The sequence below is a fragment of the Sebastes fasciatus genome, chromosome 3 (assembly GCF_043250625.1).
Source record: "Sebastes fasciatus isolate fSebFas1 chromosome 3, fSebFas1.pri, whole genome shotgun sequence".
In the NCBI taxonomy this organism is placed as follows: Eukaryota; Metazoa; Chordata; class Actinopteri; order Perciformes; family Sebastidae; genus Sebastes; species Sebastes fasciatus.
Genome location: NC_133797.1, coordinates 24,876,997 through 24,904,694, shown reverse-complemented (window position 1 = coordinate 24,904,694; position 27,698 = coordinate 24,876,997). Strand labels below are relative to the sequence as shown.

Here is a 27,698-nt window from a genome sequence, read left to right as displayed (position 1 = left end):
AAATATACAATATTTAGACCCTTTACACAGATTTAAATGTAAACATTCACGAGAATAAAGTCATAATATCACGAGAATAAAGTCATAGAATTATGAGAAAAAAGTCGTAGTATTATGAAAATAAAGTCATAATATTATAAAGTAGTAATTTTACGTGTTATTTTCTTTTTTCTTCGTAAAGTTATGACTTTATTCTTGTAATGTTACGACTTTTGTTTCTTAGAAAAATATGACTTTATTCTCTTAATATTACAACTTCTTTTCTCCGAAAAATATGACTTTATTCTCGTAATATTACGTTTTGTTTTCTCGTTAAGTTCTGATTTTATTCTCGTAAAGTTATGACTTTATTCTTGTAATGTTTCTACTTTTTTTCTCGTAATATTCTGACTTTATTCTCAAAATCTCCTATTTTCCCCCCCTCAATGTGGCCCTTATACTCCGTAGTACATTTGCACTTGGGCCCTCACTCCCTTAGACTTATATACTATATACTTAGACTATAAACTGTGTTACCTTCATCACAATGCTCAAATATTTTGCAGCTCCATACAGATTTATTTTGTTTGTTGTTTTGCCTAAAATGGCTCTTTTGATAGTAAAGGTTACTGACCCCTGCCCTAGACCTTTTGGTGCCCTAAACTTTGATTTGGTGCAAGTAGCAGTGAACAGCCGGCTGATGGCACTCTTATCCTCCAAAAATGTCGGACTTGCTGTTGGTGACGTCACATACCCATTCCTTATATGGTTATAATGAGGCTGAACGTGAGCGCGTCAGCTCCTGAAATCTGTGGCGGAGTGAGACGTCTGTGTTTGTGTTTCTGTTTTTGCAGAGAGACGCAGAGAGGGTTCAGTGCTGGCAGGTTGACTCCATCTCTACCTCCGGTTTACCAAACACCTGCATACTTGAATTCACCGTCTCGTCTGGCATGGAGGAGCGAGAAGACAGAGAAGGAGGAGAAGGAGGAGGAGGAGGATACCACCGGGCAGCCAAGCGGCTCCGGACAGAAGAGGAGGCCGGCGGAGAGGAGCTGGAGGACGGGGAGGAGGACTCCGCCGAGGAGGAGGAGGAGGAGGCAGCAGCGGGGAGCGGTGGCACAGAGAGCCGGAGCCGGAGTAGCGGCGGTGGCACAGAGAGCCGGAGCCGGAGCAGCGGCGGTGGCACAGAGAGCAGGAGCCGGAGTAGCGGAGGGAAGGTGAGCTACCGTTTCTCTCAATCCTGATGTTAAAATCTGGTTACAATATACATTATGTTTGTGTCGTATAGTTTCCACTAAAACACATTTAAATATTTTTTTTTCATTTTTTTTTATTGTGTTATAAAGTGATTACAAAACAAGTGAAGACATGTGCAGGGACATATATAAAAAAAGACCAAAATATATTATACAGAGGAAGAAACAAATAACAAAGTACAAAAACAAAACAAAACAAAACTAAGACAATGCAAGGGGATAAAAGCAGGTTGAAGAATGTGTGTGTGTGTGTGTGTGTGTGTGTGTGTGTGTGTGTGTGTGTGTGTGATGTGGATAATGGGTTTGTGTTTGGCATTGAATGAGGCTAGATGGTCATATATGACATATATCTACTCTTAAACATTTAAATAAATGAATGAAAACCAACAGTAAAAAAGTCCTCTGCATATGTTCTCAGTAGGTTATTTAAAGATCTTTATTTAAATAAATAACTTCACTGTAGAATAAATGACATAGAGGTCTAAGTTTGCAGAATAAACCCACTGACAGTAAAGAGTCATTATCATCATACACAGGTCCATAAACTTCATGCAGCAGTGAAATAATAAATGATAACTTGTAGCCTACATCTGAACCAGTTCTCTGTCAGATACAGTATCTGGATTGAGAGGGTCTTCACAAGTTCTGGTGCTGGGACAATACACCTATCTCCCCATACCATACTATCACCATACTTGGGGATAAGCATTAAGATTTTTAAGTATTGCGATTCAATATTATGATTTAAACTTTTTAAGATAAATCATACACTTCTAAGGACTTTTACTTTGAAAATTATTTAAATTCATTAATTAAAATGTTTGATTTTCAGCATGTATGTAGTCAAAGATGTCGTGAAGTCAAATATATCAGTCATTGTCAGGCATTATTTATTAATTATTTTCCCCCAGCAACCCAAAAATCAAAGAATAAATACATTTCCTTCACAAATTAGTGGTATTTTCTTTTTAATTTATAAGGGACATGTAATGGTTTAAACTACTGGTGAATATAATCCAATCAATCTTATTTCCATATGTGTATTTTGTATGTACAGTTGTTAACACCTTATTTTGTGTACCATGTGTATACTTCCGCTAACTTCTCCAAGTCCGTAGCTAGCTCCGTTCTCTTTATAAATCCCAAGCCCCCAGGAAGAATGCCAAACGGCAGTACTCAACTACCTTGTCCGTCACGTGATGTCATTGGGCCCAAAAATACGCACTAATAGCTGAATCCAGAGTTATTTCCCTTCCTCCGTTCATGTGAATGAGACCCAGACCATGACGACAGCGCAAGTCTCGACAACGGCCTGACGTTGGGACCCCGTGACCAATTCAGACGTGGAGGCTACATTCACTTCTTTCCATGTGTACTTTATAGGCCTAACTGTCATTTATTGAATCATCTCAAATGATCCAACACCAGCCCAGTGTCTATTTACCCGTACAACACCATTTTCATCATCGTGGTGCTCCAGTAAAGTTTGGTGAGCCGCATGAGTCACACTGTTGTAGAAAAGTCTTTAATAAGCTTCTTTGAGGACTCTTTATGTGGCTCACAGATATTTGCATTTTTTTTTTCTAGTATTATCTTTCTAAAAACGTCTGAAAACGTAATCCGTGTCTGCTTATTTACTGTTGGTGTCCGGCTCTGATCCTCTGCTCGGTGGGACAGTGTGGCTTCTCTGTGAGGTTCTGGCTCTGGTTACAGGACGTGGCTGCACTCAGCAGGAAGTGAGGCCATCTGTCCCCCTTGAGAAATAGGCCTGTGGTATTCTGAGTGAGTCTCTAACCTTGTTAGTGTTCAGGTTAGATCACAGTGAACCCTGCAGTATGGAGACAGAGAAACAGGGATCCACTTTCAAAAAATCCAAGAGGTTCTCCTCCTCTTCTCCTCCTTTTGGAGGTTCTACGAGTCCCAAGAAACTTTAACAGGCTTTCTGTTCTTGTTAAATGTCATGAAGGTTGTTTGGCTCTTTCAGAGGGTTCAGAGTACGCCAGATGATTCTACAGGTCTAATTTCTATTTAGGGCGTGTGGTCCTTTAGCGGTTCTGTAAGAGATTGTATGTATTTTGTATAGGGCTGTCAATCAATTGAAATATTTAATCGCCGTTAATCACATGATTGTCCATAATTAATCGCGATTAATTGCAAATTAATCAAACTTTCTTTTATTTTCTGTTCAAATTGTACCTTAAAGGGACATTTGTCAAGTATTTAATACCCTTGTCAACATGGTAGTGGACAAATGTGCTGCTTTATGCAAATGTATGTCACAACAACACAAAACAATGACAAATATTGTCCAGAAACCCTCACAGGTACTGCATTTAGCATAAAAAATATGCTCAAATCATAAGATGGCAAACTCAAGCCCAACAGGCAACAACAGCTGTCAGTGTGTCAGTGTGCTGACTTGACTATGACTTGCCCAAAACTGCATGTGATTATCATAAAGTGAGCATGTCTGTAAAGGGGAGACCAATGGATTCTTTAGGTTTTCTAGTTTCATGTGATGCCAGTATCTTCTCTCTAGCTTTAAAACCTTTAGTCCGCTACAACCTAAAAATTAAGAGTTGCGTTAATGTCAGAGAGAAAGTCAGAAATTTGTGGCTTTAAAACGAATTTGCATTAAGGCGTTATTATCACGTTAACTTTGACAGCCCTATAAAATACGTACGTAAACAACGTAACAGAAGAACATGTCACAAACGTCACTAAAAAACATGTCACAAACAAATAAATCAATAACACTTTGGGACACGAACACCGGTCTCCTGGTTGAAGTTTTGTGTTTTTTGAACCCATCGACCTCCCCCCTCCCGCCCGCCATAAGGAGTCTTTCTCACTTTTTATTCACTAGCTCTGAGCGTTAATGCGTTTCCATTACGGACACTACAGACTACATATCGTACAAATGACACGCCAAAAGCAAGAATGGCATTCTTATTTCACGTGAAATTACTTGCTGTGTCATTCTCAAACCTTTTAGTGCAACTGTGCCGCATTAACATACTGCTGCACTGTGAGATGTCTGCATGTGTGTGTTTTTATTTTAACACACTGAAGGACGTAAGAGAGTCGACTGAAGTGTGATCAAACAGCCCGCTAGCTGCAGCTTCCTCTGTCTTCAATAGATCAGTCAGCGCTCTGCAGGCAGAGAGCATTATGGGAAACGGACAACAATGTTTTTCCCATCGACCCGAGACACCAAACAGACCAGCAGAGGTTGAGGGCAGTTTCAAGCTGTTTGTGGACAGACCACTTCCTGCCGACAGACTGACACACAATCCACATTTCAACACTTTACATTTTAATTATTTAATCTCGCAGCTCCTGTTTTTTTAATTAGTCTCCTCTCTGTTGGAGCTAAGTGCTCTCAAACAGGACACAACAAGATAAAAAATTTAATTAATCAAACCACCAATTAAAGTTCAATTCATGTGTTTCTACACACCAGTCAGAGCATTCAGATCAAACCCAGCTCAGAGTTATTTTACCTCCTGGTGATGTGCATGTCCTGTAAGCAGGGACTGAATCACCTGCCGTGCTGCAGTGGATTATATTCATCTCTCTGCAGACTTCAGCCGACATCAAAGCACCTTTGATCTCAAGGTTTTTATGGTTATAGTAGAGGGTGAGGATCAAACAGAAATCACCAGTCGAGGTGTAAAACTGACCCGAGAACAGAGTCCTTCAGTAAATGGAGCGGCTGATTCGGAAAACGAGTACAAAATCATGAAATTAAATGAAATTGAAAATCTGAAATGAACGAGTTTCCTTCCTTTATTCTGGTGGCTGGACTAAACATAACACTGAAACATTTTGCCTGATAAATCATCCATCCTCCAGTTCATCCATGTTGGTCATTGATAGGGCTGGGACGATGAGCCTATCTCTCGATTCGATACCATCATGATACTTTGGTGCCGATTTGTATTGCGATTCAACAAGTATTGTGATTCGATAATACGATTTATTGCAATTTTTTTTTACTTCTTTAATGTTAGACCATGGAAGAGTTGAACCATACACTTCTAGGGACTTTTACTTTGGAAAATATCTAAATTGATACAGTAAAAAATTTTGATTTTCAGCATGTATGTAGTCAGAGATGTCCTGAAGTCAAATATATCAGTCATTGTCAGGAATCATTTATTAAAATTGTTTCCAGCAACCCAAAAATCAAAGAACAAAAAAAATCATTTCCCTCACAAATTAGTGGTATTTCCTTTTTTAATTTATAAATGACATGTACTGTTTTATAATTCTGGTGAATATAATTCAATCAATCTCATTTCCATATATGTATTTTGTATATACACATCCCTTTGTTAACACCTTATTTGGAAAACCGGACATAGTCACACATGTATACTTCCGCTAACTTCACCAAGTCTGTCGATAGCTCTCCCATCAGCTCCGTTCTCTTTATACATCCACGGTCAGCTCCATCGGGGCTGTTTGAATGCATTTAACATAAATGTCAGTATATGGGTGCTCTACAGTTGTAGCGTCGGCCGATTTGACCACGGAGATGAGAATGACGGCTGGCTTGACCGCACGTTGCAAGATCACATGTTGAGATCAGCTGTTCTGTGGCGGAGCATCGTAAAACACTTCATTCAAACTTGACAGAAACAAAATAAAACTGTTAGTATTTCCAACTATCACCAACTCTGTTTTGATCGAAATACAAACCTCTTATTTCACCGAGTTTGATGTGAAAATATGCCGACTCTACACGTCGTTTCCCCCTCGCTGTCTCTCTTTCTTTCTGCCGGCTGAGCAGCTGAGCTGAACTCTCGTTCTTTGAAGGCAGACCATTAAATTAGCAAAATAAAATAACAAACATCGCCCGACCCCATCGCCTACTATTTATATTTTAAGGACCCTCTTGCCTGCTTTCCTGCATTATCAATCATGGCCGTGCAGTTCAGAGAATGAGATCAGCGCTGTGCACTAATACAGATTTCAGAGGAGATCGACGGCTTTGAAAAAAGCCTGTCCTTTCACAACTACTCGCTGACTGCTAACGTTACACACGTTAGTCCATCGTACCCGAGTACACATGACCCGTACTCAAGACCACCTTTTCAAGGGTGCTTTCACATCCGGGACCTGGGCCCGGATCTGAGTACGCTTGACCACAAAGTCCAGTTCGATTGATTAGTGTGAACGCTCCATACCGTACTCGGGCACGGTTTGTCAATCCATACTCGAGTCCACTTGAAAAGGTGGTCTTGAGTACGGTTCATGTGTACTTGGGTACGGATAGCATCAGGTGTGAAAGCCAACTGTACCAAAACACGGAAATGGACTGCTATTAAAAGCGAATAACGTTAGCACTCAGCGAGTAGTTTTTAAAGGGCAGGCTTTTTTCAACGACGCCGGTCTCTGGTCAAACTGTGACATATTTATATCTGTATATGCGCACAGCTTGCGCCGATCTCATCCTCTGAACTTCACGGCCTTGGGTGATAGAGCTGGAAGGCAGATTAGAGGTTCCTTAAAATTTTTAACAATAGTACGCAATGGGGTTGGGCGATGTTTGTTATTTTATTTAGCTGGTCTGCCTCCGAAAAACGAGAGCCGCTCAGCTGCACAGCAAGCAGAGAGACAACATGTAAAGTCGGCATATTTTCACATCAAACTCTGTGAAATAAGAGTTTATTTCAACCAAACCAGAGTAGGTGATAGTTGGAAAGACTAACGAAGACGGTTTTGGTGAGTTTTATTTAGTTTGAATGAAGTGTTGTACGATGCTCCGCCACAGAACAGCTGATTTCATCATAAACAAACACGTGGATGATGACGCAAGTGCACTCGCAACAACTTTACTAATGAAAGCCGATTGGCGAGGGAGTGGAGAAGGGGGCAATCGCACACGGGCACGGTACAGATAAATCGTACCTACTATGAAAACGCCCCAGGTGGACTCGAGTACGGATCGACCGACCGTGCCCGAGTACGGTACGGAGCGTTCACACTAATGAAAACAAACTAGACTTTGGGCGGTCAAGTGGGCTCGGATCTGGGCCCGGGTCCCTGATGTGAACACACCCTAGACTGTTTGTGTTGTTTCAGTCTGAGTTGAGTGACTCGTTTTCCATAAAACACACAGTGTGTTAAACCTCGTTCAGACATCACAGAGCTTAGTGTGTTTACAGGAGCTGCACAGGGACGAACTGTCAGACTGTCAGATCTCTGCTCGCTCACACACACACACTTTATAAATGATGTATCATCCTGCCTCGTTAGCCGCGCTAAAAGCTTGTTAGCTCAGCGGGCAGTGAGGCGTCACGGAGGAAGAAGAGGAGGTGGTGAAGATGAAGGCAGCAAGAGGTATGAAGATGGGGGAGGAGAGTCAGACAGAGCTGTAATGATACAGCGGCCTGACAGGAACGAAGCAACATGTCAGTGAACGCTCAGCCTCAGTCTCACACACACACACACATACTAAATACAGACACACGCATTCACCAAAATAAAGCTGAGGCTCAGTCACCATGGCGACCGGGCCGTGTGAGCTGCACTTCCTCTGTACTCCTGCAGAGTAGAAACGAGAGGAGGAGGAAGTTCTCAACTTAATGTTGTCACAAAGATAACTTTGAGGTTACCACGGTAACCAAATTGCATCATTCGCACCAACGCGAACTAAAAAAAACCCATCTCTGTCTCTGTATTGTTTCGTCGTTGACTCATGAGTGCGTCTGTAACACTTTCTCCTCCATTTCAACGTCGTGCATGCTTCAACCACCTGCCTCCTGCTTGGCGTTGCTATAGTAACAGGGGCCGGCGTAGGTGCAGTCGAATGTGCACTCGTCTGAACAGACCGCAGTCTGTAAAAATATATACCGGAAGGGACATGCTGAGAGCTGAAGTTTGAGGTTAACACTCGCTCGCCACTATCTCAGTCTGTCACTGCAGCCAGAAAATACTCACGCAGCCAAAAAGACAAAAATTGGACGACCAAGCGGCAGCCATAGTTTACTGTGATTGGCTGAGATCTGAGTCAGTTAATGCAAACACCCCACACCTCTACAGTCAACGTGTCAGGATACCCCACTGTGTCGACTCTCCAGAAAAGCTGTGATTTAATAGCACGTACTGTATAACCACTTCTCTTTTGTGTACTACGGCCGTCTAATGATTTTTGTTTGTGTTGCTTTTTTTGTAAAGATGTGTTTTATTGGAAGATGCTTCATTTGCAGTGCATCCATCTGTGCATGAAAAATAGATTTAAAAGAAAGGAAAAGGAAAAATACACATATGTGTACAGATACACGCAAATGTACTTGTAGAAAAAAAGGTTAATTATAAACATAACAATGATACATCAACTTAAATATATATGCAAGTAAAATAGTGATAACATACATTATATAATATATTACTAATAATAAATCTAACCTATAATAAAAGAAAATATTAAATACATAAATAATATTTAAATAAATCACACACAAACAAAGAAAGAAAATATTAAATTAATAAATACAATTAAAGTAAATAAATAAAGGTCAAGTTTAAAAAAAGAATGGTCTGACTAAAATTAAATGGCTACTATGGAGACTAACATCATCACACATGAATACAATTGGGTTCATTGGATCCACAAGAGTCTCACTTTTACAGTGATACCCAATTTATGTAATTCCAAGACTGTCTAGGGACCTCAGTATGCAGAAATATTAAAATACACCATTTTTAGAATAGTGAATTTTAGAATTCTGCATTAAAAAAAATGCCGAAGTTTTTGTCTAAAACTGCATGTGATTATCATAAAGTGGGCATGTCTGTAAAGGGGAGACTCGTGGGTACCCATAGAACACATTTTCATTCACATATGTTGAGGTCAGAGGTCAAGGGACCCCCTCGCCAAATTTAGGGTAAGTTTGGAGCGTTATTCAGGCTCCTTTCCGACAAGCTAGAATGACATGGTTGGTAGCATTGGATTCATTAGGTATTGTAGTTTCATATGATGCCAGTATCTTCACTTAGGTTGAGCCTGATACAACCTAAAAATCGCAAGTTGCATTAATGCTTTAAAAGAAATTAGTGGCATTAAAACAAATTTGCGGTAAAGCATTATCGTGTTTGACAGCCCTAAAAAAATAATGAAACAAACAAATAAAATATTGAGTAAAAAATGTAATAATAATTTCATCTTATTTTAAAAAAGAAACCCCCACAGTTGAGGTATTTATATGCATATATATGCATAATGAGCGAACACACCAGATATTAACAGATATGGAAGCAGTGGAAATAATGTTTGTGTCTCATTTAATGACCATATTGGCCCAAATATAAGACAACCCTGATTGTAAGATCTAAACCCAGTTATCATGGTTGAAGTTCTGTTCAGTTTGTGTGATTTGGTTCCAAATGTGTGTTCAACATCTTGACAGGAAGTGTCTGTATGAACACTATATGTATCGTTCATGACATCGTAATGAGTCGCTGAAGTTTTTATAAACGTGGGCAGCCAAGACGCCACCTTTGTCATCTGATACTGCAACATTAATAATAACAATGTATTCATCATTTAGGAAAACAGAACTTCCATTTGAAAGTAGGAAATGTATATTTAAACACCATATTTTTGGAGGTTCCTGTTACCCATAGTTTAGTGTGAGGATGTCTAAAACCGAAAGGAAACAGTGTATACGTGAGTCGACTAAGATATACCCAACCAGACTGTCTGAGCTGAATACTAGATCCAAAAGAGACAAAGTGTTGAACTGATGCTGTGAGTCAGATCAGGTCATCTAGAGAGGTCAACACCCCAAACTGCCTCAATCAGAGCGTGTTTCCTGCCGCCGTTGGTGTAAAGTGTTTGTACCTGCTGCAGAAAGAAAGGTCAGGCTGCAAAACCTGCAGCGCTTCCTGAGAGACACCGAAAACATATTCTTATCGTCTTTGTCGCCTTGAGAAGATTTTCCAACTGTAACCGTCAAGATTTTATCTCACCCACACCTCACTGATGTCTATCTGAGCTCTCTGCACAGACACACCTACAGTCCCTCCTGCAACAACACATGACAGTCAATAAAGTTTTATTTCATTCTATTAACGTTCTAAACCAACGTCACTTTCTCTGCCATCGACCTAGAAATACTCCTGAGGCATCGAGTTACAGATAATAGCGGAACAAATAGTCACAGAAAGAAGTATTCAGATCCTTTACTGAGGTAAAAGTACCAATAACACCATGTAAAAGTACTGTAATGCAAGTAAAAGTCCTGCATTCAAAATGTTAAAAAAGTACACTAGTATTTTCAGCTTCATATAGTTAAATATCAGCAGTAAAAGTACACAAGTATTATGAGCTCCATGTAGTTAAAGTATCGGCAGTAAACGTAGAGAAGTATTCCCAGCTACATGTAGTTAAAGTATCAGCAGTAAATGTACACAAGTATTATCAGCCTCATATAGTAAAAGTATCAGTAGTAAAAGTACACAAGTAGTATCAGCTTAATGTAGTTAAAGTATCAGCAGTAAACGTAGAGAAGTATTCCCAGCTACATGTAGTTAAAGTATCAGCAGTAAAAGTACACAAGTAGTATCAGCTTAATGTAGTTAAAGTATCAGTAATATAAGTACTTAATTATTATCAGCTTCATGTAGTTAAAGTATCAGCAGTAAAAGTACAAAAGTATTCTCAGCTTCATGCAGTAAAAGTACAGAAGTAGTCACAGCTTCATGTCATTAAAGTATCAGTAGTTAAAGTTCACAAGTATTCTCAGCTTCATATAGTACTATCATAGTACTGTAGTACTGTCTGCTTCTCCAAACTGGGAGCATGCCGACCGCCATCTAAGTTACTGTATGTAACGTTGATACACTGACTATAAGGATGTATATATATATATATATATATATATATATATGTACTGTATATATATATATATATACAGTATATATAAATATATATACTGTATATATATATATAGCATTATGTACTGTACTTAAAGGGCGGTTGAAGTACGCATGTTTTAGTGCTGTTTCAGCAGCTGAGTCACATCAGCGACAACAACACGGAGCAGCTGTCATTGTCATCACATTTACCCATAAACAACAATCATCATTATTATTATTATTATTAATAGTCAGAAAGCTGATCAGTGATTTAGTTTATAGAGCTTCAATCGAAACAGACTTTTCATATAATGTTTTATCATTTAGATTGTCTTTATTGTCTCAGAGATTCAGTGCTCTTGTCTCTGCAGGACGGTGTGGAGGACAGTCACCGCATCCCCCCGTCCCCGGTCGTCCACGTCCGAGGGCTCTGTGACGCCGTGGTGGAGGCTGATCTGGTGGAGGCGCTCGACAAGTTTGGCAACATCTGGTAACATTTTACCTTTAAAATACCGACTAACAGAAGTGCACGTATTCCTTTGAATGTTCTGTCACACACTGTCCAAAGATTACTGACATTTTTGAGACTTGAATAACAGACACTCTGCAGTATTGATTACTGACTGAGTGGAGAGCAGGTCTGGCTGCTCACACACAGAAAATGGCTGCTGCGTTGAATAATTTACAGCATTTTGCAGCGTAGCTGTCGGTTACTGAGGTGCAGTCTGATGTGGTTCTGCTGTCCATCAGAACAACCTGATTTACAGACAACTACCTCAGCAAGCATCCCAGCAGCCTCTACTGCTCTCCCTGCAGATAATCAGGTTTTACTGCATCTCAGCACCACTTCCTCTGCTGCTATCATAAGAATCTATCTGTGTGTGTGTGTGTGTGTGTGTGTGTGTGTGTGTGTGTGTGTGTGTGTGTGTGTGTGTGTGTGTGTGTGTGTGTGTGTGTTACAGCGAAGATCGCACGTATTTGTTGTGTTGAACAGATCATTAAAACAGCTGAAAGGACTTTCAAAGTAATAATAATAACCAAGTTATGCACACAGCAATGAATGAGGCAGAGTGAAGAGGATTATATAAAAACTTCCCATTTTTATTTTGAAAAGGCCGCAGTTTCCTGTAAGGTTTTTTGGAACCAGAAGTGAAACAAGAGTAGGGATACACTGATCCGACTTTTTTAGTCCCGATACTAATAGCGATACCTGGGCTTTGGGTATTGGCCGATACCGAGTACCGATCCGATACCAGTGTTTAATTAATAAGCTGTATGCCTCACTGTGTGGAAGTGACTGGATCAGACTTTCATGTGTAAGGAAAAATCAGGCTTGACTTAAACATTATTTTCCTAACAAATAAATACATAGATATCCATTTACTGAATTGTTATTTATTATTAAAATAATACAAAAATCTTCAAAATTAACAGGAATTACAATTCAAGTGTAAACCTTTTTAATGCAGCATCAAGTTGCTCAAAACCTAAACAGGAATTAAGATTCCAGTATATTATGTATATAGTATATAAACATAGAATTGAAAAGAATAGATCGGCCCCATTGTGCCCGATAACTGATCCAGTATCGGTGCATCCCTACATGAGAGTGTGGAGCTAAGTACAACCGAACGCCGAATAAGACGTTTTTAGGTGACCAAAATGTTATAATTGACTTTGAGGAACTGAAAACACACTGTGAAAGGGTTAAAGTTGTAAGACGAAAACACGGACAACTCCCAGACAGGACAAGGCTGTGGTAGTGACCTGTCAACCACAAGGTAGCCATGCCCTAAAGCATACCCTGCTTTATGGTCTATTTGAATCTAAATGGTACCATAATTTACTAAATGAACATCATGCTGTATTGAAGAAGACTTGAGACTAGTGATTGAGACCATAAACTCATGTTTACAATGTTTACTGAGGTAATAAATCAAGTGAGAAGTAGGGTCATTTTCTCATAGACTTCTATACAATCAGACTTCTTTTTGAAACCAGAGGAGTCGCCCCCTGCTGGCTATTAGAAAACATGCAAGTTTAAGGCACTTCAGCATTGGCTTCATGTTTCAGAACCGGAGGTTACCGCCTGCTATCAGTTAGTTTGTGGTAATTTGATGAAACATAACTTTATTTAAAAAATGTCAGTTGATATTGAAATAAATTTCAGTTTGTAATCCGTCCTTGTTTCATTTTGATAACTTCTGATGGTCAATGGTCAACTGTTTCGCAGGCCTGCCCTCTCTTAGTCGATTCGTTGACCAATCGGTCGTTTTGGTCTTAATCAACTAAGATTTCTTTAGTCGATTAGTCATTTTTTTAATTCTTTTTTCAAGCTGATTACTTATTTTTAAGAAACTTATGAGCACATTTAAAGTGGTTATTTTGTGTGAGTCTTTGTGGAGAAACAGTTTTACAGATCTGTCGATTAAATCAACTAATCAATAAGTCGACAAAATCATACGAATGTTAGTTAGACGAATTTCTTTGGTCAAGGACAGCCCTAGTTTTTTGACCGTGTATAATAATTCATCAACAGTCCCATTTGTGTTTTCAAAACAGTGAACAATATCAAACCCCTCAAGGAATCTTGCAAAACTTCCATCAAAACATCCTCATGTTTATTGCATTAATGCAAAGCTTCTTAAACTTACTTTCTAAAGAGCTCTTTTATACAAAACAAGACAGCAGCTTTAACCTGAAGCATGATCCTACACAAAGACAAACATCCTTTTGTCCTGAGTCTCTGAGTGAAGCCCCACACCTGTCTGCTCTGTCGGCAGTTACGTGATGATGATGCCGTTTAAGCGTCAGGCTCTGGTGGAGTTCGACAGCGTGGAGAGCGCCGAGCGCTGCGTGTCATGTGGAAACAGTGAGGCGGTCTGCATCGCGGAGCAGCAGGCCTTCTTCAACTTCTCCACCAGCCAGAGAATCACCCGACCGACCAACGCAGACGACCCCACCAGCGGAAACAAGGTTCTGCTGCTGTCCATCCAGAACCCGCTGTACCCCATCACCACCGTAAGTCCAGCAGAACCTCCTCTAGCATGACTTCCTTTACCTGTTTTGGAGCAGAAACTTCCTCAGCTGAACCTCCTTCACCAGACCTTTATTTAGCCTACGCTTGAATTATCTCTACTTAAAACTTATTAATGTCTCACAAAACCACATCTACCACATCCTCTGAGAAAGACCTCCAACTTCCACCACCATCACACATTTCATGTTAAAAAAAAAAGAACTTGGTTATTCTTGTTGTGTGATCTCTGCCAGTCATGATCTCTCTCTCTCTCTCTCTCTCTCTCTCTCTCTCTCTCTCTCAGGATGTTCTGTACACCGTCTGTAACCCCGTCGTTAACGTCCTGCGTATCGTCATCTTCAAACGCAACGGCATCCAGGCCATGGTGGAATATCCTGACAGGGTGTGTGGCTGTATGTGTGTTTAAAGTATTTCCCACATCAGGGGAGACACTACTCCGATCACCACAGTGTAAAAATACTCTGTTACGAGTAAAAGTCCTGCATTTAAAATCATACTTAAGTAAAGGTACATAGGTATTAGCATCAGAATATACTTAAAGGGTAACATCGGTATTTTTCAACCTGGACCCTATTTTCCCATGTTTGTGTGTCTGAGTGACTAATGGGGTCAACAATTTCTGAAACCAGCAGCCGGGAAACGAGCTGCGAGGGCAAGTGAGCAGCGTCAGTGCAACGTTACGTCCACTAAAAGTGTTTGTTTTTGCCACTGACAGACTCAGATTGTTATTATAAGTATCTGACAACATTATGGAAAGGACCCTACTGAGAAATAAAACGTTTTTCATCTCTTTGTGAAATCTGAATATCCATATACTCTGTCTCAAATAAATACGGGTGGCCATCGAATTCAAAGACCTCATCCACATTGTGGAAATCATCTAAATATTCAGCCATGATATTGTAAATCTTTTAGATAACACTAAGCTACACTTTCTGTACTCCAACACAACAAACTCTGCCCGGCTAGCACTCACGTTTCCACCATGGATTCCACTATTCCACCGTTGTCTTCAGCAACATGTCACCTCGCCAGATTTCAGCACGAGACTTCTCCTCCAGCGAGACTCTCTCTATAATGTCAGAAACTTATAATAACAATCAGAGCCTGTAATGGCAAAAACAAGCACTTTTATTGGACGTTAATGACGGTGCCAGCTTGCCCCAATAGCAACATATTGCAGCTGTGAGCAGCTGTTGTCTACAGCACTCTCCCTCCATACTGAACCAATTTAGTGGACGCTATTAGTCAGTTCGACAGAAAATCATGGGAAAATAGGGTTACAGTTATCCTTTAAAGTACCAAAAGGAAAACTACTCATTATACAAAATGGCCTTTTTCAGAATAATTTAGATTATATTATTGGATTATACCTACTGATGCATTAATGAGTTTGTCGCTTTAATGTTGCAGCTGGTAAAGGTGGAGCTAATTTTAACTACTTTATACGTATACTATAGTATAATCTATGATAATACATCATATTTTATTGGAAGATAATATTTTGTATGAATAATCAAAATCTGCAAAGTAACTAAATTTATCAAATAAATGTAGTGGAGTAAAAAGTACAATAATTCCCTCTGAGATGTAGTACGATACGAAACGATACGATACGATACGATACGATACGATACACTTTATTGTCCCCTTGGGAAAATCTGTTTTGGACTCAGTGCTGCACACCATCAGCTGCCTAAGACAGAGAAACACAAACAATGTAAACCACAAACGACATATATTGCACATACTCATATTGCATAAGAGCTGTCTAAAAACAGAATAAATAAAAGATAAGAATCAGAAGAACACCATGACACTATTGCACAACCCTCAGCCTCAAGAAAGAAAGTGAAGTGAAGTAGAGGTATAAAGTAACATTAAATGGAAATACTCAAGGAATGTACAAGCATCCCAAAATTGTATTTAAAGCTACAGTGGGTAGAATTGGAGCAAATATGATTAAAACAAGTTTTTTTTATAAAACGGTCGCTATATCCTGACAGTAGTGCATGAGACAGGTAACCTGATAAAAGCATGTTCCTCTGTGTCCTCCGGTGCTCCCAATGGCATCTAGAAGATTTCACAGACCGGAGGAAAACAACCAATGAGAGCAGACCTGGAGTCTGCTGTCCAGCTGCTGTCTGCTGTCAGTCACTCGTGAACGTCGACCAAACGGTCAAACTAGGCAGCGCTGATCAAATATGAATCAATATTCTGTTACTGTAATGTTTATTTCTCTCCTCAAATGTTTTCAAAATCATCTTGTAGTGCACTGTTTAGCTGTAAAATGAGAAAGTTAGTGACCCGGCAGTCATGATCTCTTTGGGAATACCAAGCACTGCTCACATGACCGGAGCACAGACAATAGGAACGCTCTCTCTCTGAAATGACCTGTGATTGGTCAAAGTCTTCCGTCACAGACTAGATTTTCTAAAGCCTGAAAACAGAGCCAAGAGGAGGTGCAGAAGTCTAGTTTTCTCTCAGATCACTTGAATTTCAATATGCTGAAAGGTTATTATGGAATTTTGCACAATGATGCCAAAAAAATTTGCCTACTGAAGCTTTAAGCACTGTACTTGAGTAATTGTACTTAGTTAGATTCCACCACTGAAAATCTGTTTAATTCCATTGAAGCTGCAGCTCAGAGCTAAATGGCCTCTTTAACCTCAGTTTTACTGCTATGGATAGAACATGATGGAGACAACAGGAGGGCAGAGGAGGATTATTGGACTTGAGGAAAATCATTTAAGATTAAATTAAAATTCACTAAAGCTGACAGGAGGCCTCCTTGAGGACAGTGGTGGATGTTGTTCTTCTCCTCTGATTGGCTGGTTGCTTCTCATCCTGGTGAGTCATCCTTAACGAGCCTGTTAACATTTGAGTCAGTGGAGGACGCTCAGAAGGCCAAACTGGCTCTGAACGGAGCCGACATCTACGCCGGCTGCTGCACGCTCAAGATCGAATACGCTCGGGTAAACAAACACACACAGACACACACATACTCACGCACAAACACACACACACAGTCCTCTTGACAAACACACACTCAGGTGCATGCACACATACACACCCTCACTCTTATGCCCACGCACACACACCCACCCAGAGGTGCTGTGCTCTCTCGCCCCCTGCAGCCCAACAGACTGAACGTCGTCCGCAATGATAACAGCAGCTGGGATTACACCAAACCCTTCCTCCTGCAGCGAGGTAGGACGCCACACACACACACACACACACACAGGTACTCTCAGGTGTTGTGGCTGATAGACCTCTGGTCAGGTGGGCAAGTAACAATGATGGGAATAATGTGATGTCACCAAACTCGATGTGCTAATAATCATGATAAAGGTGTAAGTCAGGGAGGTGGTCTGGGCCGCATATGACCACATTCTTTTAGCAGTGTGTACGCGAATGTGTCCTGGGCCGCATTAAGGACCACCTACTCAACTGACGCTCCTCATGTGAAGAGACAGGCAGACGCGAGCGCTTGTCTGCCTTGTGACATGGAAACGGCTTCTGTGCTCTACTGTATTCTGTTGGTACAACTGTACTTTATTAAAATATATCTTATCTATAGGCTACATATCTACAGATTATCAGACTAAGCACGTGTAGTGCATTATTATCATACTGTCGGTGATGTGTCAGTGTTTTTTGTTCTGCTACTTTGCACAGAGCTGACACCCACTCGCTCGCCTGCCCCCTCTCTCTCATCCCTGGCTCTCTGAAACTCTGTACCCCACTGTTGCCTGGCAAAGGCAGCAGTGCCGGCGGAGTGGAGGTTATTAAAGTATTAATAAAATGTACCCCAATTCACAAATATGTAATATATTACTACTGACATTCATGTAATATTAGGTCACAGCGTCTGCTGTGTTAGTCATGTGTTTACTATGTGTTTATTTGCATATTGAGCAAGGAAGTGAGATCGGATCACAAGCGGTCATTGGAGACGCATGCGGAGACGCATTCTAATGCCAGGTGTGAACAGACCTGTACTCAGAGCTGTCCACTTGTGATCCGATCAACCAGGACGCATGTTAATACCAGGTCTGAAGATGAGATGTTCCTTGTGTGAAGGTGAACAGGGATGGAGCTCAGTGAGCTCTGTCTGTAGACTCAAAGGTTAAACTGCAGCCTGGAGGTGGTTGGTTAAGCTGCTGAAGCTGCTGCGGAGGCTGAAAATAGATTTTCATCAGAGAGGGAGCACTCACTTTCACCTCCTGCTGCTCTGGCCTTTATGTGGGTCACACTCTGCTAACCCCGACCATTACACCAAGACACACTTTGCTGTGTGTTTGTGTGTGTGTGTGTGTGTGTGTGTGTGTGTGTGTGTGTGTGTGTGAGAGTGTGAGAGTGTGAGAGAGAGTGCTACGAGCAACAACCTTCCTGTCAGCTCTTATTTGGCTTAGATGTCTGTGTTTGTGTGTGTTGCAGAGCGGGGAAAGGGGAGGCAGCGCCAGGCCATCCTAGGAGAGCATCCATCCAACGGCTACGGTACCGTCCGTCTGTCTGTCTGTTCTCTCTCCTCTTTCTTCCAGCTGTCTCATCCTGATCCCTGACACTCCTCCAATGTGTCTAATCCCAGAGTATTGTATGTCTCTGCAGGTCCACACTGCCCCCTGCTGCCTCTGCCTGCTAACAGCAGGTACAGGAGGAGCAGTGAGGAGGTGCAGGACATGATCTCCTACCCGCTGCTCCTCCGTAAAACTTCCCCCTCCTCCTCCTCTTCCTCCTCCTTCCTGGGCCACGCCGCCTCCAGCTCAGTCGCCATGGTGAGCGGCCTACATCCCACCAAAATGAACTGCGGCCGCATCTTCAACCTCTTCTGTCTCTACGGCAACGTTGAGAAGGTGTGTGCTGCCCGTCCTAACACAGAGAGATGGGGTCATACGTTGCAGTAAACAGGAGAAGACCGTGTTGTGTGTCACAGTCTGTCAATCATCTGGAAGAGATGATCCCTCTAGAAACCTGACCAGAGTGGTTGTGTTTGCAGGTGAAGTTCATGAAGAGTGTTCCCGGCACGGCGTTGGTGGAGATGGGGGATGAGTACGCTGTGGACCGAGCCGTGACTCACCTCAACAGCATCAAGGTGTTTGGCAAAAAACTCAACGTCTGGTAAGTCCTGATATCTCAATAACTGATGACCAACATGGCATGACAGTGGCTGTGGATATTAATGGTCCCCAGAGGATGAATCTTAATGGTTCTTTTTGCACCAACCATTAGGCCAAAATATCACTGAAATATAAAATATATCACTGAAATAGACAGATTCATATTCAATATTTGATTTTGTCAGTGTTGTTGATGCATACCTTAGAACCACAGACTGTATATAAAGATGGACGATGCATCTCCACTTTCTCATTTATCCCTCCATCTATCCACCGACTCCCGCCCCCCCTTCCCCTCCCAGTGTGTCCAAGCAGCAGGCGGTGATTCCCAGTCAGGTGTTTGAGCTGGCCGACAGCAGCAGCAGCTACCAGGACTTCAGTCTGACCAGAAACAACCGCTTCAGCAGCTCACAGAGCAGCAGGAACATCATCCAGCCGCCCGCCGCCGTCCTGCACTTCTACAACGCCCCGCCCACCTTGAGCCAACATCAGCTGCACAAGGTGAGGTCACACCTGCATGAGGTGTTTTAATGGCTGGAAGTGTTGGATGACTGAGAGAGCTTTCTGAAGCGGTGTGAACTGAGAAGAGAATGGGGCCCAGTATGGAGCTCTGTGGGACACCTTCAGTGACGAGAAGTGACTTTAAGAGCATCTTGTCTTGTTGAATACATTCATTTCAACAAGGGCTGTCAATGCAATAATAATGCATTATATCGCATTAAGTTTGACAGCCCCTGGTGAAAATCGATTTTTTTTTAGGGCTTTCCCTGAAATTCTACAACAGAGATGGAGAGTGCAACATGAGCACGACCCATAGAGCCACAATAAACCGTAATCATCCTTTAAAAGCAGAGAATTGAAAGAAGAAACTCTTTTCTTCACTAAAAACAGTCTGACCTCTCTCCTCTCTCTCTCTCTCTCTCTCTCTCTCTCTCTCTCTCTCTCTCAACTGCAGCTCTGTACTGAACACAACGTTCCCAACTTCACCAAGTTCAAGGTCTTCGATGCTAAACGTGAGTTTAACCGATTGAGTTTAACCAATCACACAGCAGACGAGGAGCTATAGAATAAATATGACCAATGCTTAATAGATAAATCCTAAATATGAAATAAATATTTAGATGAGATCTTTCAACTCTGACATATTTTCCTTTCCTCTGTACCTCTGCTTTTTCTCCTTCCTTCCTTCCATCATTTTCCTCCTCCTCCTCCTCCTCCTCCTCCTCCTCCTCCTCCTCCTCCTCCTCTCCATCCCAGCAGCCAGCTCTAAGACTCTGTCTGGTCTCGTGGAGTTTGACGGTAAAACTGAAGCTGTGGAGGCTCTGACCGTCCTCAATCACCACCAGATCAGAATACCCAGTAAGTACTCAACTGACACACACTGATATTACAGTAGGAACTGTTTACAGGAAAATAACCAATCAGGTGCCGTGTGCGCATGGTGATCAATCAAACCAAGTTCACCAAGTACCTTTTCTTCCGGCCTCATCTTGACAAACAACAAACGGTTTATCAGCACTTCTGTGCAGCACTCCCTGCGACAACAAGACTTCAGGAAGCTCTGCAGTCATTGCTGTTGTTCTTCTAGAAATAGTTCCAGCGTGTAACTTCTTTTAAAACCACAAACGGTCGCTATTGTATTTCTGTTTGTGTTCAGATGAAACAAACAAGATACAACGTGTTAATCAATGAGCTTTAGAGGTGCTGGTATGTGTATTTTTGAACTTTGGACAGAGCCCTACTTTCAGTCTTTATGCTAAGATAAGCTAACCACATCCTGACGCTATACTGAGCTCTATACTTAACACAAACGCATGAGATTACTATCCAACTGAACATCTCACTGTCAAAAAGGAGAAGAAGCAGATTTCCCAAAATATCATCAACTGTGGGTGTGATGATGCATTCAAAGACTCTTCATTATCTTAGATTTTAGAGTTAGTACTGCATTGAGGAACTTTAGTATCTCTATCACTATCTCTATCAAATAAAGACAAAAAGACAAAAAATAATCTTTAAGTAAAAAACAACTACAAGCTGCGGCACCAAATCAAACCAGTGGCGTAGAGTGGGGGGGGCAATGGCCCCTTCCCCACTTCCTACCCCCCTTTGTGACGCCAAATCATGCCAGGGGTGTAAAGTCGGGTGACAGTAAGGTGTCCTGACTGCATCTTGCACGGTTGTGACAAAATCCGTCCACAGACAGACAGACAGAAATATCACCACCTGGCAAAGTACTAAAAACTGCCTCAGTGGTAGTTCCCGCTACAGTTTAGTAGGCGTCTCTAGGACATTTTGTCATGATGGTAATGAACTTCTGCTGCTGGCTGGACTCAGGTGGTGACATCATCCAGCACCAACAGCAGGTCACTACCGGCATTCACCACTTGATGTCAGGCTTCACACAGATCTGGTAAAACAACAACAGCAACAAATGTTGACAACCTCTCTGCTGGGATGAAGGTTCAGCACAATAGATGATGTTCGCTTGTGAAATAGATTGATTATGTTTATTATATCTGACTGAAAACCTTCACAAAGTTTTATAGCTAGAGTGAAGTTACTGATATCATCAACGCTCCAAAGTTAGGCTAAATTTTGGCGAGGAAAAACTGACATGGCCATGAATGAAAATGGGTTCTATGGGTACTCACGCCTCTCCCTTTTACAGACATGACCACTTTATGATAATCACATACAGTTTTTTGAATGCAGTATAAATGTGTTATTTTTATTTTATGTATTATATTTGTATTCTAAAATGGTGTATTTTAATATTTCTACATACTAGGGTCCCTAAACAGTCTTAGAATTACATAAATTGGGTATCACTGTAAAGCTGAGACTCTTGTGGATCCAATGAGCCCAACTGTATTCATGTGTGATGATGTTAGTCTCCATAGGAGCCATTTCATTGTAGTGAGACCATTTTTTTAAAACTTGGCCTCACTGTATAAAATGACCTGTGGTGACCTCTAGGATAATCACAGCATCATGAAACTTTACAGCCACAAACTACAGACCTAGAGCATTCAGAGGATGGATGGCTTTCCTAGGTAGATTGACAATAAGGGGGTTTCTGAGCAGTTTCCAGAACAGAAATGCTCGCCATCCAATCGCCAAAAAAATGCAATTCTTGCAGAAATCTCAAAATGTCAAAAGTTATTGAGACCAAATCACAGCATGGCTTTTTCTATGGTGTTCCTCGAGGTCTTGGTGTCTTAATGTGGTATTTTGAAGGGATTATTGGTCATTTTTATCAATTCATTCAGTAAAAAAAAGGTTAAATTTAACACCAAATCTGTGTAACAAATGGTATCAACCCCAAAATTGCTGCAACAACTTATGAGACAACAGAGCATGGGGATGGCCATCATATACTTCTATCATAATGTTCTAAGCCTTTATACACTTTCTCAATTGACTAGAGCTTGACACACAGTGCTGAGCTGCATCTCAAATCAGCTTTCAGATGATGTACACTACTTCTATGTGACATCTACTGCTGACCTGCTATCTCCCCCTAAAGACCCCCCTAAAAAAACCCAAAATGGCTCTATTGTGGGTCTCAGAGGGTTAACAGTATTTTATATATTTATATTTATATGCCTCGTCTCCCTCTCTGACCTGCAGACAGCTCCAACCCCTTCACCCTGAAACTCTGCTTCTCCACCTCCTCCCATCTGTGAGCCAGAAACAAGATGTCCTCCAGGACCAACCAGAGAGGAAATGTTAAAAGAGGAAATAATGGACAGAAGATGTGAGTTTCTCCAGTGAGGTGTTTGAATGGATGATTTTTTTTGTGTCTTGTTTATTTGAGCAGGAAGTGACGAAGTCGTGACGAGGCATTTTGAAGAAGAAAAGCACCTTAATGACTGTGCAATGAACTTAATGAGTAACCGTCTTTTAAAACATGTCGGCAGCCTGAGAGGAAATATTCTGCTGACGCTGAAATGTGAACAGACTTTCCTTCCACCAGAACAGTTAAACCACACATGAGAAATCAAATCAATAAATGACTTTATCCTCCACAAAAGAATTTGTCACACATAAAACAGCTTTTTAGACAGCGATGTATTTGTTGTTGTGACAGGATGTTGAACAAAACTCAGGGAGGAATCACTAAAAAGTGTAAAGCAATCAGATATCAGAGCGACATGTCTTTATGTGACAATCCTAAAAATATTATTATTTTTTAATATTTTATTTTGTGTGTTTATTTCATTGAATTTAAAGTTATTTTATTAACTTAGTTTTGCAGGTAATGGTAAATCAATGTATGTTATAAGAAACTGAGCTCAAAGATTAGTAGTTTTATCTGTCTGATTGATTGATTTTAACTTATATTTTTATTTATTTATAAGTAAGTCAAAAAGGAAGGAAGGCCAAAAAAGACATTTGTTCAGATTAGTGTGTTTTAATTGTTATAAATTGACTTTATGTGTTCCCTCTACAGCTGTACTTCTTCTGAATGATCGGCTTGATTCTTGTTTTACTGAGGAACTGATGGATATGATCATTGTTTATAGTTTCCTCTATAGTTATCAGTCGAGTCGTGAACCAACATAAAAGCACAACATTATTAATTGAACCCGTGTTTACAGGTTAATTCCAATTTGTGGATAAAATCATTTTTATTTTTGGTTGTTTGAACTTTCAATTTTTTAAGTAGCAATACTTTGTGTTTAGGGTTCTCATGTGGTTCCAGTGTTTTTGCAGTTATAGTCAGCAGTATCCGCAACTTAAAACACAATGAAGAAATGGGAGTTAAACCATCTATTGGGTCCATTTTTGCCACATCTGACATATCATCACCCTTTGAGTATGAGGGGTGGAAGTAACAAAAATTAATTGATAAAAATGGAGCCGTAAAAATGAATGTGAATTGAAAAATGGAGTAGTAAATCATCAAGTGATTTGATTAATTTAATTTGACTAAAACAGTAGTGGTATGATGAAAACAGAGCCATGTTTAATTATTTCCCCATCTTACATTCATCATTCACAACACAGAATGGCCATTTATCATTTAAGGGAAGTGGCCTCAAGGGTGCAAGTAACAAAAAATAATTGAAGAAAAAGGAAGTGATGAAAATGGATGTATGAATTAATAAGGGAGGTGATGAAAATGTGTGTGAATTGAAAAATAGAGTGATAAATTGTAAATTGATTTGATAAACTTGATTGACGTTTTATTTGAAGCAGTGTTACTCTAATAATCAACTCTCAACCATTCACCCAACTGACATTTATCGTTTACAGCACGCAATTTTTTGTTACTTCCGCCCTATCAAAATAAAAGAAGAAGAACACGCCCACTCAGCGAACCGCTCTCTCGACTTCAAGCAGACATTCACCTGCACTGTAGTCCCTGGACGTGATTTTTTTACTGACATTTTGGGTGGAAAATTAAATGAAAATGATGAAACATGGCTCCGTTTTCATCATATCACGACTGTTTTAGTTATATTAAATTAATCAAATCACTTGATAATTTATCTCTCCATTTTTCAATTCACATGCATTTTCATCATCTCCAGTATTAATTTTTGTTACTTCTACCCCTCACATTTGAGCAGATATGGTGACCTTACTTCCACATCAGGTGGACACAAACACTGCTCCATTGTGATGATCATGTTGCTCTGCTGGATGTGGATGAAGGCAGCTGTTTGATGACTAGTTAGCCACAAAGGTTGTATTTTCATCTGGTTCTGCTGCATGCAAGTTTCCTCGTAAAACACGGTGCAAGTGTTTGCCATGAAAGCAAACAGTAAATGTCATGTGTGATGGTGAAGGTTTTGGGCTCACATGACTAAACAGCTAGCATGACGCAAGTTTAGCCGTATAACTGTTAAAAACATCAACAGACTTACTGTAGCCATTTACAATAACAATATCTTCCATGTATATACAATTTTGAGCTCAATGTAGGGCTGGGCAGTATGACCAAAATCTTCTTTCATGATAAAGGTCATTTCATATCTCGATAACAATATATATCACGATATCGCATGTTTTCTGGTAATTCAATAAATAAATAGTCAATGTGAAATAACCACATGGTAAAGCCTATTTTTGTAAACTCCTGGTTGAATTAAATACTTAACAAAAGTATTTTGAGTATTTTCTCATTTTAAGAACTTGAGTGCAAAATGAACATAACAGTTTTAAGTGAAATTATAGAGAATAAACAAATAAATATAGGCATAGCTTATATCGTGATAGAAACAAGATAGAAAAATATATACAATAGACATTTTTATATCCTTTTGATGATATATATCATCATATTGCCCAGCCCTATTCCAATGCATAATAATAATGACATGCTAAACATGTTATGTTGTGTTTTTGGATGCTAATAGTACCATGTTAGCTGAGTCATCCACAGAATTCACTAACAGTTTTCATACTATTTCATGCTACTTCTGCAATTATCCTGAGTAGCAGGTAGCTATTACATTTTTTTAATGTAATTTTTCAACGCTAACTAAACTTAATTAACCTCCATTTTATTTGGATGGAGGCATAAATCTCAGAGACAGATTTGGACAGATAAAACCAAAACTGTCTGCATGGACTGATACCACTAGAGGGAAGGGAGAAATAACTTTGTGTGTGTGTAATTTTGGTTGAACTGCCCCATAAAAAAATATCTTAAAGGAATACTTCACCTACAAAATTACCATTTGTATATCAATTACTCACCCCTTGTTACCTTACCACTTGCACGCCGCGCATATCGTGTACACGACTTCCTATGTTGTAAACACAAGCTCACAAGTTTTCTTTTGAAGGCACCAATAGCTCATGCCTCCACGGTGATCAAAGAATCATAAACTGAGAGAAGTCTTGATGAATTGAAGTAAATGGGTGCAAAATTGTATCAAAACATCCATTTACAAACTCACACAACTCATGCAGTTTAATCTAAGTCTCATTTATCCAGTCGTATGCTCGCTACTTCCAAAAGACATGCATCTCCACTAAAACCGTAAAACACTTCTGCATTAACAGTGTCACGCTTGTGCAGGCGCGCTACTCATCTGTGCAAGTCCGAAATGTTTTGAATAGTAAGGTTTTAGCGAAGACGCATGTGTTTGGGAAGCAGTGAGCATACGACTGAATAAATGAAACTTGGATTAAACTGCACGAGTTGTGTGAGAGTTTGTAAACAGATGTTTTGATATAGTTTTGCTGTTATTAAACCCGGACCCTATTTAGTTCAATTAATCAAGACTTTTCTCCGTTCATGAGAGAAAAAAAATTAGAATTCAAGTTAACACGGGGTGAGTGATTGATATACAAATGGTCATTTTGTGGGTGAAGTATTCCTTTAATGCACATATTTTTAATGGTGGATGAACCGTTAAACAGAACAGTTTGTCTTCATGTATGATTTTAATAGACACCAATCACAAAGTAGTTTTCTGTACCCATGAATGTTGACGGTATCAAGAATTGTGTCAGTATGAGCTGTTGTCATATTGTATTGAAAACCACGTGAAACATCATGACACATCACCTGTGAAGGTAAACTAAAACAAACTAAATTGTGACTCTGAATATAACCACAGTTCTGGGATCAGCTGGACACCAGTACTTATGGACAGCAGTGTGTTTGTCCTCCAGCTGTCTTAACCTGCCATACTGCAACGTTCACTCTCTGTTCATTAAATGTATGTCAGTGGTTAACTGGTTATTTGTCTTTGATTGTCTCTGACTAAAAAGACTTCATGTCAAACCTCCAGCTGTCACACCTGTGTTTCCAGGTGCTCAGTAGTTATTTATACAATAATTCCGCTACATGTTTGGCAATTTTGACCAGTCATGTTTTAGTTTTTTTTCATAATAGTTAAATAGTATGGGGCTCAGTAGTCATCATAACGTTAACAATGTCAATACTTTTTTTTTAAAAAGTATTGACATTGTTAAAATGGGCCACAGGTCGGATTTGAACCCTGATCCGCTGCTGTAAGGACTTAGCCTTGGTACATGGGGTGCCCGCTATACCAGATGAGCTACCGCGGCAATAATTTCATACAGAAAACTGACCCTGGATCCGCCATACACTATTTGTAACTGTATGTCACAGCTTTCATTTGTTTAAAGGACCAGTGTGTAGAATTAAGTGGCAACTAGTGGTGAGGTTGCAGATTGCAGCCAGCAGAATCCCTCTGCTCAACCCTCCCTTCCCAAGCATGACAGAGAACTGGTCCGACTATAGAGTGCTGCAGGAATGAGTCCTAAAAACCCGTAAATGTGTTAGCATTTTAGCGCTTCTGGTTCTCTTGCCTGGAAGTCAATGTGTTTTTTGAATGGGTTTTTAGTTAAATGCCTTAAATAATGTCTGTGATTAACACAAGCTGAAGAGATTTTAACGTTTTGATGTTCTATGATATAAAACACATCAATAAATATGCCACTCGTGAA

General features: G+C 40.3%; 1 protein-coding gene across 4 annotated transcripts; it reads left to right on the top strand.

Moving 5' to 3' along the window:
- The first annotated feature begins 782 nt into the window (after window positions 1-782).
- LOC141764512 (heterogeneous nuclear ribonucleoprotein L-like) lies at window positions 783-27,698 on the top strand. 4 transcript variants are annotated; one of them, XR_012593273.1, is made up of 14 exons: window positions 783-1,196; window positions 11,474-11,592; window positions 13,886-14,123; window positions 14,426-14,513; window positions 17,023-17,117; window positions 17,280-17,352; window positions 18,583-18,642; window positions 18,754-18,998; window positions 19,142-19,263; window positions 19,565-19,763; window positions 20,218-20,275; window positions 20,520-20,621; window positions 22,896-23,022; window positions 23,719-27,698. XR_012593273.1 is itself a non-coding variant. In XM_074629807.1 (14 exons), the coding sequence occupies exons 1-14, from the start codon at window positions 930-932 to the stop codon at window positions 22,949-22,951; spliced, it is 1,689 nt and encodes a 562-aa protein (XP_074485908.1). In that variant the 5' UTR covers window positions 784-929; the 3' UTR covers window positions 22,952-27,698. The 4 variants fall into 4 exon arrangements, 3 of the variants coding, with proteins under 3 accessions (XP_074485905.1, XP_074485908.1, XP_074485907.1); XM_074629807.1 differs by having other exon boundaries at window positions 784-1,150; window positions 1,184-1,196; window positions 22,896-27,698; XM_074629804.1 differs by having other exon boundaries at window positions 22,896-27,698.